Consider the following 14429-nt stretch of genomic DNA (forward strand, 5'->3'; position numbering starts at 1 on the left):
TTCTGAACCCGCTTTGTCCACTCAGGGTCGCGGGGTGGGGGGCTGGTGCCTATCTCCAGTGGCCAATGGGCAATCAGGCGGGGTACAGCCTGGACAGAGAGCCAGTCCATCGCAGGGCAACACAGAGACACACAGGACAAACAATCATGCACACTTACACACACACACACACACACACACACACACACACACACACACACACACACACACACACACACACACACACACACACACACACACACACACACACACACACACACACACACACACACACACACACACCTAAGGACAATTTGGACAGACCAATCAACCTAACAGCCATGTTTTTTTTGGACTGTGGGAGGAAGCCGGAGCACCCGGAGAGAACCCACGCATGCACAGGGAGAACATGCAAGCTCCATGCAGAAAGATCCCAAGCAACAGCTCTAACCACTGCGCCACTGCGCAGCCGCTGTTCATTGCACTCTTCATATTCATTAATATTCAAACAAACAATAAGCTCTTGAATCAAAACCAAGCAAAATACAATACAAACACATTTAGAGAATTGTTATAAAGTAAGTGAAAGATACTAATGAAAGCTGCTAAACTCATTTGTATATATTTATTTATTTATTGTTGACAAAAACACATTTACATTGTAAAGTTGGTTAAATGAGCTCTTAAAACAACTGAAGAAAAAATAAATAAATTCAAACAATCTCAAATCACCTGCTGGGGTCTCTGACACAACAATATGCAATTGGTGCAGATGCATATTTGCACAAATACATAATAATGTGCACAGTCTAAAAGTAGTCATAAGCATGTTGCACTTTTATTAAACTAGCGTCGGCATATCTGCTGCCCACGTAACATTTCCAGAGGGGTCCATCCAGTGCAAACCCGTGGACTGACACGCGGCTGGTATCTTCAGCTTCAGATTAAATTGACATCACGTCTACCTAGAGTAGCAACAGCAATGCCTCCCAGAGAGGAGAAGGAGATGTTTGCATAATTGGAGAAATAACTTTCTACAAATAAGTGCCTGTGGAAAGGAAATGATGAATGAAGGCGTGTGTGTGTGTGTGTGTGTGTGTGTGCAGTTAAGTGAGAGTGAGAGATGGGGATGGTTGTCTGATGACCTCCGATTTTTTGCAGGATTAATTGTTTTTGTACTCTGTGGCTTGTTTAGAAGAATTTCTGCAATTTTCCCTAAAAAAATCTTCAGCTGGAGCAAGGCTTTAAAGTTCCACAGCCCTAAAAATGTTTTAGTGATAAAAGCAGTGCTTGAATAGCTTAATTCTGTCGTTGTCACGCTTTTTTCTGTTGCTTTCTTAAAGAAGTCGTTGTATTTTTGTCAGTTTTTCCCCAGCTGATTAAGATGTTTTAGTAGGAATGAGCTTTTCAACAAAAACATGCATATTTCTTTTAAAAAACGTACTCTGTAGCACGCATATGCAAAACTTAGAAAATTTGTCAAACTGATGCAATTGATGTTGTTTTAGCTTCTTATTGGTTACAGACATATATCAGGTGTTGACAAAATCTCTTAAAAAAACTAGTGTTAAATATAAGAATGTCACCTTAATGACAAGGAAATTAATTTAAAAAAGATCATCTCACTGCTGATTTAGAAAGATTTACTGCTGTTTTATGGAGGACATTTGCCCTGCATCTGTGCATCATTAATTGCCACGAGAATTTAGGATCCTGTATTTAGTTTAATGTGTTTCCAGAAAAGCGTAAAAGTAGAAAAAAATAATATCTAAAATTGTATACTGGGATGTCTTTTGAAGATTGTATAAAAGTCAGCTACATTTTTGTATTGTTTTACAACAAGGAACTTCTTTTCTTAGGTTTCTTCAAAGATTAAATCTTAAACAATCAATAGTTTCTTAACACATCTGCAAATAAATTGTGAGCACGAAACCTTAGTTGAAGAAAACATTTTCTTTAAATGTTCTAAATAGTTATTACTGCCGATGGTTGTTAGCTGAAACATCTTACACTAACGGTATCTGTTGCCCCTCATCACAGTGACATCTGCGAGACAACAGAGTGACATTTAACAGGTCTCGCTTAGAGATCCAGCACTCTGTCACACTGTGAAAATCCCAAGCACACATGAAGGTAACAGGCTGTTATCAGCACAAGGACTGCAGAAATGCTAGTTGTTCGGGACAGTTTCATGACTAATTTCCTTCGCACCATCAACCACCACACAGCACAAAAAAAACAAAATGTTTCTTTTCTGAACACAAGGAACAAAAATGTAGGACACTTCTGAAGGCAAGAAAGAAATAATTTGTCAGAGTATGTCATCAAATTGTAAAAAGAAACATAATTGGAGCTTTTGAATTCTTGAAATTGAAATTGTATATATATATATATATATATATATATATATATATATATATATTTGACTTCCTGTTATCTGTGGCAGCTGCAACGTCCTCAGTCCACATTACAGCCAATTTCTGATTAAATTTCCTAAAAAACCCATAGATCTCATTCTGAAGAAATGTTTGCACATTTTCAAAGCACATCCCTTGTTTGTGATTGGAACCTCATCTCATAGTAACCTCAGCATGTTTTTGTTACATTTAGAATATAATACAGAAAAGGACAATAAATCCTCTTAACTGCAAGTTTTCAAATAAAACCAGGATAAATCCTTCATGTTTGATGCACCAATAAAATGCTTATTAAGATCATAAGGTCTGGATTTCTCTAAGAGCCAGGAACAATGTGTGCACAAATAAGTAGTATGCCTGGAGATGTTTACAGCACCTTTACAGTTGCATGATATCTTCCAGTGGCTCCTTTGCAGCTGCGTCGACCCCCATGAGGACGCTCCTGATGCTTTATTTCATTTGCTCTGCTCGACTGCATTCCCAGTCAGAAATTGGAAGAGATTCTCTTTAGCGCCTCTTTTTAAGCATTTATTATATTTTTCTCTAGGCAATTCTCATTTTCTCTGTATCCTAAAAGGACCGTATAACAGTGCAATCACTAACTCGTTATTTAGTTTCTTTGAGACACTGCTCATACTATCTTTGACCTGCACTGACTAAAGTGTTTCGTTTCTTTCGGTTACAGCATCCTGTTTGCAGATATCGTTGGTTTCACCAGCCTGGCCTCTCAGTGCACAGCCCAGGAACTGGTTAAGCTGCTAAATGAGCTGTTTGGAAAGTTTGATGAGCTCGCCACGGTGAGTGCGTCTCTCTCCTTTGAAGCCACATCCCTCAATTGCAGCCACCGTTGGCACTCAGAGCAGCTCCTTTTCTCTCTGTGCGTTAAATGCTTTGTCCAAACTGTGGCACAGCAGTGTGTGCATGTCTGTGTAAGTGTAAACGTGTGTGACTTTATTTCTTTGGCCACAGGCTACTGGCACATGCCTGTAGCTCAGCATGATGTCACAGTGAATATTGGAAACCCATACGATGCTTAATATGATTATCTGGAGCTTCATTTGAAGACGAGTTGACAGACCTCTTTAATCTCAGCCAGATTTACCCACAGCTAAACCTCGCCTCCTCACTTGTGTGAATGAACCAACCGGGGGGAGATGAGCTCTACTCTGTACGGATGTGGAAAAGATTTCAGCTCTCGCATCGGTCAATATGGAACTCACGCATGATCACTCAAACTTTTTGTTTTGAAACAGAACTGAGCTATATGGTTAAAGTTGGGTAAAGTCAAATCAAAAGCAGATTTTGAAGTTCATGATTTACATTTTACCTGTGTGTAATCTGGCCTCCATCACTTACAACAGGCACGTGCCCTTGTCAAATCCACTAATCTGCAGGATTAAATCAAACCTTTTTTGCCGTTAGAAGGGTTTACTTGGCCCTGTTGAAAGCTTCTATTTTTAACTTGTTTGATTATAGGCACAAATTTAGAAAAAGAAGACAAGACAGCCTCTCTCATCGGCTTCTTGGTCTCGATCGTTGTTGTCAGCGCCTTTCAGATGAATTTGGAATAACTTGTTTCACCTGACTGCTGCTGCATTTGCTGGGTTTTGCTAGTCAGAAGAAGCTTATTTTTGCCTCTTAGAATGCTTTCATTTTGATCTCTGACTTTATTTTAGCTCCATGATGGATTTTCACCCTTTCACTCTTCAGATTTCAGCCGTACAGAAAAGAAAAGCCTGGTTTGTTCTGCGCTTGGCATCAATCTCGGAACGTCACTTTACCCTGAAAGGCTCTCCCTGCAGCCATTTAACAGGCCGTCAGATGTTCTTGCCTTGCCCTGACCCAAAACCACACATATTCTTATCCACTTTGGCAGGAAGTGGCGATGCCAGTGACTCATAGCCGTGGTCACTCTGGGCATGCAGGCTCCCTTTCGTCCCATACGAAGAGCGGGTGATGCCACATGGCCACTGGGCATCGTCTCATAAAACTATTCCAGCACCATCCCCACACCACCTGTCCACTCTTTGGACTTGTCAAGCTGCACGGGAAGTGGGCCAGGAACACAGTGTTCTCCTGAAGTGCTGTTGATGTAGCAGACTAAGGCTCCTCTGCTCTATTCTCTCTAAATTTTTAACATGAACAAATCTAAACTGGGCTTCATCTAAAGGCTCACTCTCCTTCTGCCTGACCATATTCATATAGCTCCTAAATGTAATTTTAGCTGTTAATATTAGCACGTGTTTCCTTTTTAGGGCCATTTTCTGCATTTCACTTGTATTTTCTTCTTTATCAAAACACATATGCAGTGCAACTATGTTGATTATTTTAGCTAATCCCAGTTTCTTTGATAATCGTCACTGCACAGTCAATACATAAGCAGCAAAGGCAATAATTTCAACTCCTTGCAAAATTACATGTCTGAAAATCGACTTCATTGCCCATCTGTGAGACCATTACTGGTGACTACAAGTTCATTACTGACACCGCTTTTAGATCTGATTTCATAAACACCAACTTAAATGAATTAAGGTCAAATGCAAGGTGTGCACGTTTCCCCTTTCAGACTCCCTTTCAAAAGAAAGCATCAACTTCAAGGAATTAACTGGAATAAAACTAAGAAAATAACATCCCTAGGATGGCTCAGGGGGTGGGAGTTCGCCCTGTAAATGGTGGGTTGCCAGTTTGAACCCAGGATCTGTTCGTGTCAGTAGTTGTCTCCTTGGGTGAAACATTTCACCCTCCTTACAATGTGTCACAGGCAGAGTACAACATTGCCTTTGCACTTGGTGAGATTCTTTGTAAACACTCAGTGAAGATGTACAAGTGAATCAGAAATCTGTTCCTGTGGCTTGTGGTTACAATCCTCAAAGATAGATGCTATGTTGATGCATCAAAGAAGGGAGAACTTCCGGAGTAATTCCTGCTGTAGATGCTGTTTGTGGTAAACTTAGTTTCCAGAGAACATTTTCTCGTCTGAGCTCATCAACTTAGTGTCTCAGTTAATTGACTTGAATGAATTAAGTCTTTTTTTTAATAGAAATAAAAAGAAATTAAGAGGACACTCCATCTCTTCGGTCAGCATGTAATGTTTGGTTTTGAGTGCTCATATTAGCACAAAAACATTTGAGCTTTGCCTCTGGTTGAGAATTTCTTGACTCATCGAGGACATGGACAGAAGACACATAGGAGGTCCTGCTGCAATCCAAACTTGCTTTGAAATGTTGGAAAAAAATCATATTTGCTAAGTTGGTTTAGGCATCAATAAAAAAATGTCTTATTGTGGTGAGAAGATCAGCTTGGAGAGGATGTGCTTTAGTGTGTAGCATGAATAGTTCTGTATAGATGAGCCCTCTTGTGCTTGTGCACACGGGTGCCGCTGCTGCTTCCATGGCACAGCTTCACAAAGCTTTTTATTCTCGTCCCTCTTTTCTCTCCTCTTGCAACACCTCCCTGCATCACAGCTTTCAGACTCCTCCGCTCCTTGTTTCTCAGTTTTTTTGATTGACAAGCGGCAGCCTACTTCCCTTGACTGTGTCTTTAAAGCCCCGTGGTTCTCTGCACTCGCTTCCTTATTATTATTTTTTTCGTGTTTCCATTTTTAGGATGGCTCAATGATGGCTTTATCTGCTGTCTTTCACGTTCTTAGCGAGTGAGAGTTTTGTTTTTGTTCTGTGAATGCTCACGGAAAAAATTTCAACACGCACGAAGATCACGGAAACCAATAAAGAAATATTTCTGCCTGGAATTACATAACGAATACTATATAGCTGTATTACCCTATATTTGAGGGCTTAAACTGCTCACACGATTGCAGCTGCCTTCCTGAAAACTAAAATCTGGTCAAATAATCCTGTCTGGGTTTGTCTCACAAGCAGATGCAAGGATCAGTCCCAAGCACTGCTGTTTCCCACAGATGCCTGTGTACTTAAAACTGTAGACTGCAGCAAAACCCCAACCAAATAAGCCAGCTTGGATCCTCGACAGAAGAGTAAAGAGGATAAACATTTCTTAGAAAAAAGCAACCTGCAGAGTTTCTCTAGTGATTCTGCTCAGTTCATAATGAAGCAGATTAAAAGCCAAGATGACCCGATGCGGCACGAGTGCTTTTTAGCCTTCAGGTCTACGTTTTTAAAATACGAAGAAAAGTTGTAAACTATTTGTGTACTATAAATATATTTCAGTATGAATTGCTCAAATGCAACACATGTTAAAAAAATGTCTTTTTTAGTTGTTTTTTTTTTCCTAAGGTGGAACTATGAAAAACTCTTTTTAATGACTTTATCTCTGGTCACTGAGACTTTTTCATGCAAGCTGAACATGAAAATAGTCTCCAACACCTATCTCCTGCATTAGCTTCTGTTTAAAAATTCTGACAGAGTTACATCACACTGTCACTGAACATTCATGTACTCATCTATTCTGACTCATGACAGGGAAGACTGTTGTTGGTTTAGCTTCCAGGAAACAGCAGAGAACATCTCAATTAGTAGAAGCTAACCGTTAGCATTAGCAAAACCACCCCAACTCCTCCAGGCTTCTGTTATTTGTGGAGATAAAACATCAACAATGCAAGTCAGTGGTAGTCATGTTGCTGTTATCCAATCTGAGGCAAGATGTCCAAATATCAGGAATAAGAATCCAAATCCTGCCGTGTTGTGCCACTCTATGCTGCAGCAAACTTGTTGGTGCAGCCGCAAGTAGTTCTGGGCTTTTTGTGCAAGGCATTAAAGGGATACTTGGCAACTTTTTAATATTTTCAAATCATTTTCTTGAGCCAGTATGTGCTAAAATGATCCTTTACAGGGTTAATGAGAGGTCACCCAGCCCTCAGTGCCCCTTGTGGCCACTTGCAACTTCAGAGTTAATGGAGCTGATATACCATGCTGCAGTCTGTCTCCAGCACTTTTCGTGCATGTTCTAGATAATGAACACTGCTGATTTGTTTAATTTAGCGGGGAATCACTCCTGTAGAGACTTAAGCTAGGTTTATGCTTGACACATTCACTTTCCGCTTGGTGATGCGGCTCGCGGCTGGAACGCGCTTCACAACTCGCAGCGTTTATGGTTCGTGCGGCTTGTCTCTGCAGTGAGCCAATATTCTCCCAAACTGTAGGGGGCAGCATGGACCTCTACGGCATGCATCCAACACTACACCACAGTAGAAGTAGAAATTACTGTTTACAACATGGCATTTCAGCATTTTTTAACAGCGTCCTCGTCTTTTCCGACAGTGCGAGCTATTTCTCTCCAAGAATTATTAACAACATGTTGATCACGGTGATCTCTGAGAGCTGAATCATACAAATGTCTGTATTTACGAACCTCTGCCATACTAGTTCTTGCCGGTCCGCCATGTTTTTCCGCGTCCGACCGTCCGCGTGGTTAGAAATTTTCCTAGGTGCGCGTTGCGGAAACTTTGGGCCGTGCGGAGACGCGGTGGAGGGGCGTGGTCGTTAAAATTACGCAAAATTACGCAACTTTTCCGCGCGGAGCCGTGCGGACCTCGCGGACGCGTCAAGCATAAACCAACCTTGAGGAAGACTAGGGAGACCTTTCAGCTGTTAGATTAATGTGTTAAAACGGTGAACGCACAGCAAGGAGATAAGTTTTGCTGTCAGTTCAACAAATAGACCCTAGGGTGTGCCAAAAAAGGCCAAAACACACAGTCTCTCTTTAATTCCTACCAGAGACCACTGCAAATGCATTGATTAAATGAGTTTCCCACACCTTTAAAATATGTCTGCTTTTGAATTTGTTTTAATTAAAATAGTTGAAAAACACATTATTGGGTTAGCTGGTTCCAGTTCTGTAACACAACTGGGTATAAAAACCGAATCCCAGATGATCCAGAAAAGGAACACTGTTTTAAATAACTGAAATACTACTAAAACAAATTAATTATAGATGTAGTAATGATAGCAGAAATCTTACTTAAAGCAAGAACATTTCACTTTAAAAACTACAGAAGCTGATCTGCTCAACATGGTGTTAAGCAAAGATCTGATGTAACACTATTGCAAACATCCCTCTATCTCAACTGTCAGCAAACATGTTGCTGCTGTCCAATCTCTAATTGGTACCTGTTGTATATTTTTAAGGATAGTGCAGTGTATCCAGGTCATTATTCATTGTAATTTTGCACATTTTCTTCAAGTTTAAACTTAAATTTAGCTAAATTTCCTAACTTTTCTACAAACAAACCGGATCAGTTTTAGTGTTTACCAGAGTTGGCCATATCACGTGAATTCTGCAAGCTGCTTGGGTGTCCAAGAACATTTATAACCAGTCTCTGAGATATATGTTTCATCCAATTTCTTTTCATCTTTCCCAGAAACCTATGCTGCTTGTTTCCAAATCCAGTCAGCTGTTCTTTGGAAACGCTGAGCATTTATTGTTTGTCATAGCTGCTATGTTGTCCAGGTTTCCATCACATACTTCACCCACTCGCTTTAGCCCACCACGGTAGAGTGACAGGAGGAAGTGTTGATTTATTTTTCATTTGCTGTTATTTGAAAATGAATTCAAATTTATAAATGAGCCAACGTGTGGACGTGTGGGTAAAAAAGCTGGAGATAATTTAGCATTGTAATCACTCTTTGGTAGCTTTTAAATGAAATAATACATATATAGAAATTTCTTTTTAAAAAGAGTAGTGTGTGTGTGTGTGTGTGTAGGGTGTTGTAATTCATCACAGCACAGACTTACAGAGAGGCAGCAAACACACCTTCCACCTTACAGGACTACAAGTCCTAATCTTCAGCCACATCATCACCGCTGTGATCTTTGCCTTTGTATCAACAGCGAAGCACAGTGTGTTCTGCTCTCTCCTGTGGGAACGTGGAGGAAATGAACTACTACTCTCAGCTGGCTAATCTTTTTCTTCATTATTATTTATTGAATGTTCCCTTTCCCTGTAGTAGTGCTTTGGTATCTCCCTGCTGTTGTCTCCTTTATATGAGTGTGGTGAACTATTACCAAATTAGCACACCTACAAAACAGATGCATGGTGATGCAGCTGCAGCAAACGACATAAAGCAGTGCTGACCGTTTATTCTGATCTTAAAATAGCTTGTTTTCCTTCTAAATGAGATTGGAAACAGAGGTCAAACTCAACCTGCTCCTTTATTTCCCTCTTCCTTATGACCACCCAGATTTCCTTAGCGCTTTGGTCACATGATGGCGGTAATCCTGCTTGGCTTTGAATCAGCTCCTAAACCCTCACACAGGAGATTAGCAAAGGAAAAGTACAGCAAAGTGTGCTGTTTATTTAGCAGGGCTTTCCCTGCTTACTGTAACTTCAGCTGTGTTTCACTTATGTTCCACTTTTTTTCTACACACCCCCAGCTAAACTGTTACTTAACAGTTTGCTTAACTGCTGGTTTACAAACATCAAGATAAGAAATTGAACCAATTCTATTTAATTCAATTTGCAAACTTATGTCTATTTATATGTCTGAAACTCTTAATTTTATTTGAAGTTGGTAGCAATATGTAATACAATCCAGTACTTAAAAGGCACTTACAGGGTACTAGTGATCAATTGATCAATCAAAATTGTATTTATAAAAGTGCTTTACAACAACCATATTGCACAAGGAGCTGGACAACAATAAATACAATACTTGATGTGAAAACACAGAACATAAAAACAGGAAAAAAATGCAAATCAAGTTCTCACCTAAGTGAAAAAAGCCAATATGATCAGGTTGTGCTACAGTTTTAAACACAGAGGACCATAATGGAGCACATTTTAAGAGGCAAACTGTTCCATTGCTTGGGACTCTCCTTTGTATGTAGAGCGGGAAGCTCTGTCTGATTGATGAGGGGTCAACTGGTCACACATAACAAGGAGCAAGACCGTGGATAGAACAAATATCAACAAGAACATTTTGAACTGGATTCTGAATTGAAAGGAGAGCCAGTACAAGGTTCCATAAGGAGCTGATGAGGAGTTGAGCAGGCGCATTGTGCACAAGCTGTAAATGGTGCAGGGAGGTCTGATGTAATCCCACAGAGAGGGCATGGCAAATTTGTTGCTTAGTTTTTTTAGCTGCAGCAAAGAATCTCACTTTAGCTAACAGGCAGAGCTGGAAATAACAGGCCCTAACCACAGCATCTATTTGTCTAGTGAGTTTGAGTATTGTCCATGTTCACCCCTGAGATTACTCACTGCACGGCTCAGGTGGGTCACCAACGGTCCAAGATCAGAGGTTGCATCTGCGGGGTTGGGAGGCACCAAAGAGGATGAGCTCAGTCTACGACTCTTTATATAAAGAAATAAGACATGGACTAGTAAGGAACCCTGAGGCACATCAGGGGACAGTGGAACAGAATCAGATGATCTTTCTGTCAGTTAGATATGATCTGGCCCACTGAAGTATGGGCCTCTTGAGGATGGTATAAACGAGTGCATATATACAGGGCGTTTGCCAGGTAGTTACAGGTGCATACCTCTAGTACTCAGTACTACCCCTGTAAGTACCACGTTGTATCGGTAACTTATTACTTGTTGATACTCGAACTTTATTTTTGTGGCAGTGGCTTAACTTTGTCGACTTTTCTAACTGACATAATTTTCAGTTTTCACTCTCTTTAATCTCATTATACTGTCGACCATAAATATATTTATCTATTCATTTATTGACTGGGAGAAATTATGTCATCATTTGATTTTGTGACACTTTTTGAAGAAATGAAATCAGATCAAAACTGAGTATTAATCTTGATTATTTTATCGTTGACTTGCATCCAAATTCCCTAAACCTACATTCTAAAGCATCATCATGTTGTGAACGATCTCCCCATTACACGCTGATACTGCTGTTTTGCTGTAAACTACATTTTAACACTTGAATTTTCTTTAAAAAAAATACGATCTTTCAGGATTTTAAGTGAAGTAAATGTCAGCTCAATTTCATCTTTAAAGAAGAATCCCCTTAAATGTTCGGATTTATTTTGGATTAGGTCTTTTATGTTCCTCCAGGTATGACTGTAGCATTTGTTGCTATAAAGTTATTATATTAAAGTCCACAAGCCCATAGACATTGTTTTCTAAGAACTTGTTTGCAAAAGTCTGATGTCTAATTTGATGGTTAAGATCCAGCTAGCTTTTCTCTCTTGAATCTTCTGTTATGATTGTATTTGTGTGGTGGTGGCGTGCAATATGATACAGTATACATCGCAGGATTCTCATCTTTTTTTTAAATCCTTTTGTAATCACCTTGGACCTTTTCTGCAATCCCACAGGTAGTCCTCCTTGAGTCTTTGTACTCAATCAGACCTTAACTTGAGCTTTTCTTTTCATTTATTATTTACATTCTAAACAGATTTTAAAAAGAAAGCTGCACACATATTTATCATTTTCAGAATGCGTGTTGTGCTGTTTCAAGCAGTCTTTTTCCTCAGGCTGTGGAAACAAACATTTTGGGACTTTTATCACAATGAAGCTTTGACACTTTGAGAAAATCATCCCAGATATTAAATATCCTGACAATTTTCCCCATGTTTTACCCTGTGACAGCTGCCCTGCTGTCACACTTCAAGTAAATGACTGTTAATGTTTCTTTTATTTTGAATAAAGGTGTTTGTTTCTATGGATTGACTGTTTGGGTGACTGTATGAAGTGCACACATTCAGTTACTCATCGGTTTTAGTCTGTAGGGGTTTGTATATGTTTTCTTTGAGTTGCCAGTGGCCTTGGAGTTGGAGCAGCTGTAGCAGCTGTAGCAGATCACTTGGCCTAATCAGCACCATTGGGTCATACCAACTCTCAAGGGAGAAGATTCCTGTGTTTATGTATTTAGTTATTCTTTTGTCAATAGTAGTTGAGTTTTGATAGTAATGTTTTCATTTGAAGTAACTCAAACAGAATGGACTGATTAGTATGAATTTGTTAGGGGTAGTTTATGTTCTTTGTTTACTGATGTCTCCCCACCCTATTGTGTTGGCAGTGGTCTGATCAGCCACTATTTAAGTTGATCCTGTTGTGTCTGTAGGAGGTTTTTGTTTGGTGCATGTCTGTAGTCAGGTCCTGAGTTTGGGTTACTTTGTTACTACGTCCATTGTCTTGTAATGTCAAGTGTTGGTTGGAACCCTCTTTAGAGAAAAGAAAAACAAAAGGAATAAATTAAGATGTCAAGAAAATCATCCGTGCTCTCCTGGCTGGTTTATGCAAGTCCCTGGCATACCCTTTCATCATGTCACAGAGATTTAAACCTCCAATAAATGATAACTTGGACTAACAATCTTTAGCCATCCTGCTAGCCTGAAACTCACTTGGTTTTTTTAGTTAAAATAGCACTTCTCTTGTGCTTAATTATGAGTGTCTGTGCTGTTTTATATGCATGGGCAGCAGTCCCTATTACCTTAATGGAAACAATAACCTGGTCTCTGTGGAAAAATGAATTTCTGCTGCTAATATCCTCTAATGATTGGTTTAAATTTGTGAACCAAATTTCCACGCATTTGCTTATTGTTCCAACACGTGAGTGACTCACCTTATTCCCCAAAGTAAAGCTGATCAGTAGCTTTGCTGAAGCTGTTTATTATTTTATAAATTTAAGCTTTGAAACAGATTTCATGAGGTAACGATCGGAAAGTACAAATACCAGTCAGTGGGATGAGGTGAGACTGACATGTCAACATAAAATCCATCAACCAGTTCAACACAAGGATGGGACATTTTAACAGTCATAAGATCCCTATTTGTTTCTGTGTTTTTTATAAATGTTTGGAGATCTGCGAACATTTTTTACTGTTTGGTTCATGGTCTTTCTCCTTGTTATTTGGGTGACCTTCTGACCCCTCATCAGTCAAACAGAGCTCTACGCTCCGCAGATCAGCACCTACTGGTGGTCCCACGATCTAGATTCAAAGAGTGGCGGGACCAAAGCTCTTGAATGTTCTGCCTCTAGGAACGTCCTCCGTCAGGAATCTCTCTTTGTTCGAGGCCGCTTGTTCAGATTGGCTTTTCACTGATGGTATTTGCTGCTTTTAAAGTGTTTTTATTCCTAACTGTGACTTTATTGTTCAGCACCTTTGGTTGTTGGAAAGCGTTTTATGAATAACATTTTACTTGATTGATTTTACCCATAAGAAGGCAAAGTCGGGTGGAGAGGGCTGAGCTGTGTTTGGGTCTTAGCTCTGACAGTGGGACAGGGTAACATTTCCTTTGTTGAGATAATTAGGGGATAAAACACTGATTTTATCATTTTGTAAAAACTAAAAACAAAAAAGCATCATTTTGTTCACTTTGCTTAGCTCAAAACGTCAAAATGAGAAATTTTAAAGTGAGAAGAAAAAAAGAAAATAATAAGCTGTTTAAATTGCTGTCAGTTGCTTTATATAATCAAAATAGAAAATGAGAACTAGACAGAGCTATGGGAAGTCACAAGGCCAGTGGTGCCCCCCAGGGGTGCCCAAGGCCCCACTGTTCCCCCCGAGGCAAAAACTCCCCCACAAACACAGCGAGTAGGAGGAGGCTTGGTTGAATATGGATCAGGTTCTGGAAACTTTGATGCAGCAGCTTAGCAAAGCTGTGTCTGTGTCACAATCACGTGTGACACAGTTCCTGCAAAATACAGCTTGCATGAACAGTTTATTCCAAGATTTACCTTTTTGTTGTTGCCATTGACATATGGTTGTTGCACAAAAAGTTTTCCAGTACTGCAAAACCCCAAGTCTGAAAAAAATCAACAGCTCATCAATCCTCGAGACCGCGAAAAAAAATCCAATCAAAATGTGTATTTAATCAATAGCTATGAGGTGAATTTAGATTTTCTATTTATTTTTAATTTTCATGACTGAGTCAGTCCTGTATGTCCTTTAGAATATTCAGAACTATGGTAGCTGCAAACACACTTCCGGGGTTGCCACAGCAAATCATCTGCTTGCATATAACCCTGTTTAACTTCGAAAAAACAGGGAACTTCTATGCAAGCTTTACAAAACCTGCTATTCATTTCTACATTAGTTATGTATTGATAGTTACAGTGAATCTTTATTTTTAATAAAGGGTGACAACTTTTCTCT

The 14429-nt window shown here is 39.7% G+C and overlaps 1 protein-coding gene across 2 annotated transcripts in view; it reads left to right on the forward strand.

Annotated features, from left to right (window-relative positions):
* The window catches only part of LOC107383914 (adenylate cyclase type 1), a 35985-nt gene that overhangs the window by 6774 nt on the left and 14782 nt on the right, over positions 1 to 14429 (forward strand). For both annotated transcript variants that reach the window (XM_015956809.3, XM_015956810.3), the window contains exon 4: positions 3082 to 3193. In XM_015956809.3, the coding sequence (XP_015812295.3) occupies positions 3082 to 3193 (112 nt within the window). The remainder of the gene's footprint in view (positions 1 to 3081; positions 3194 to 14429) is intronic.

Source organism: Nothobranchius furzeri, chromosome 11 (assembly GCF_043380555.1).
Source record: "Nothobranchius furzeri strain GRZ-AD chromosome 11, NfurGRZ-RIMD1, whole genome shotgun sequence".
Taxonomy (NCBI): domain Eukaryota; kingdom Metazoa; phylum Chordata; class Actinopteri; order Cyprinodontiformes; family Nothobranchiidae; genus Nothobranchius; species Nothobranchius furzeri.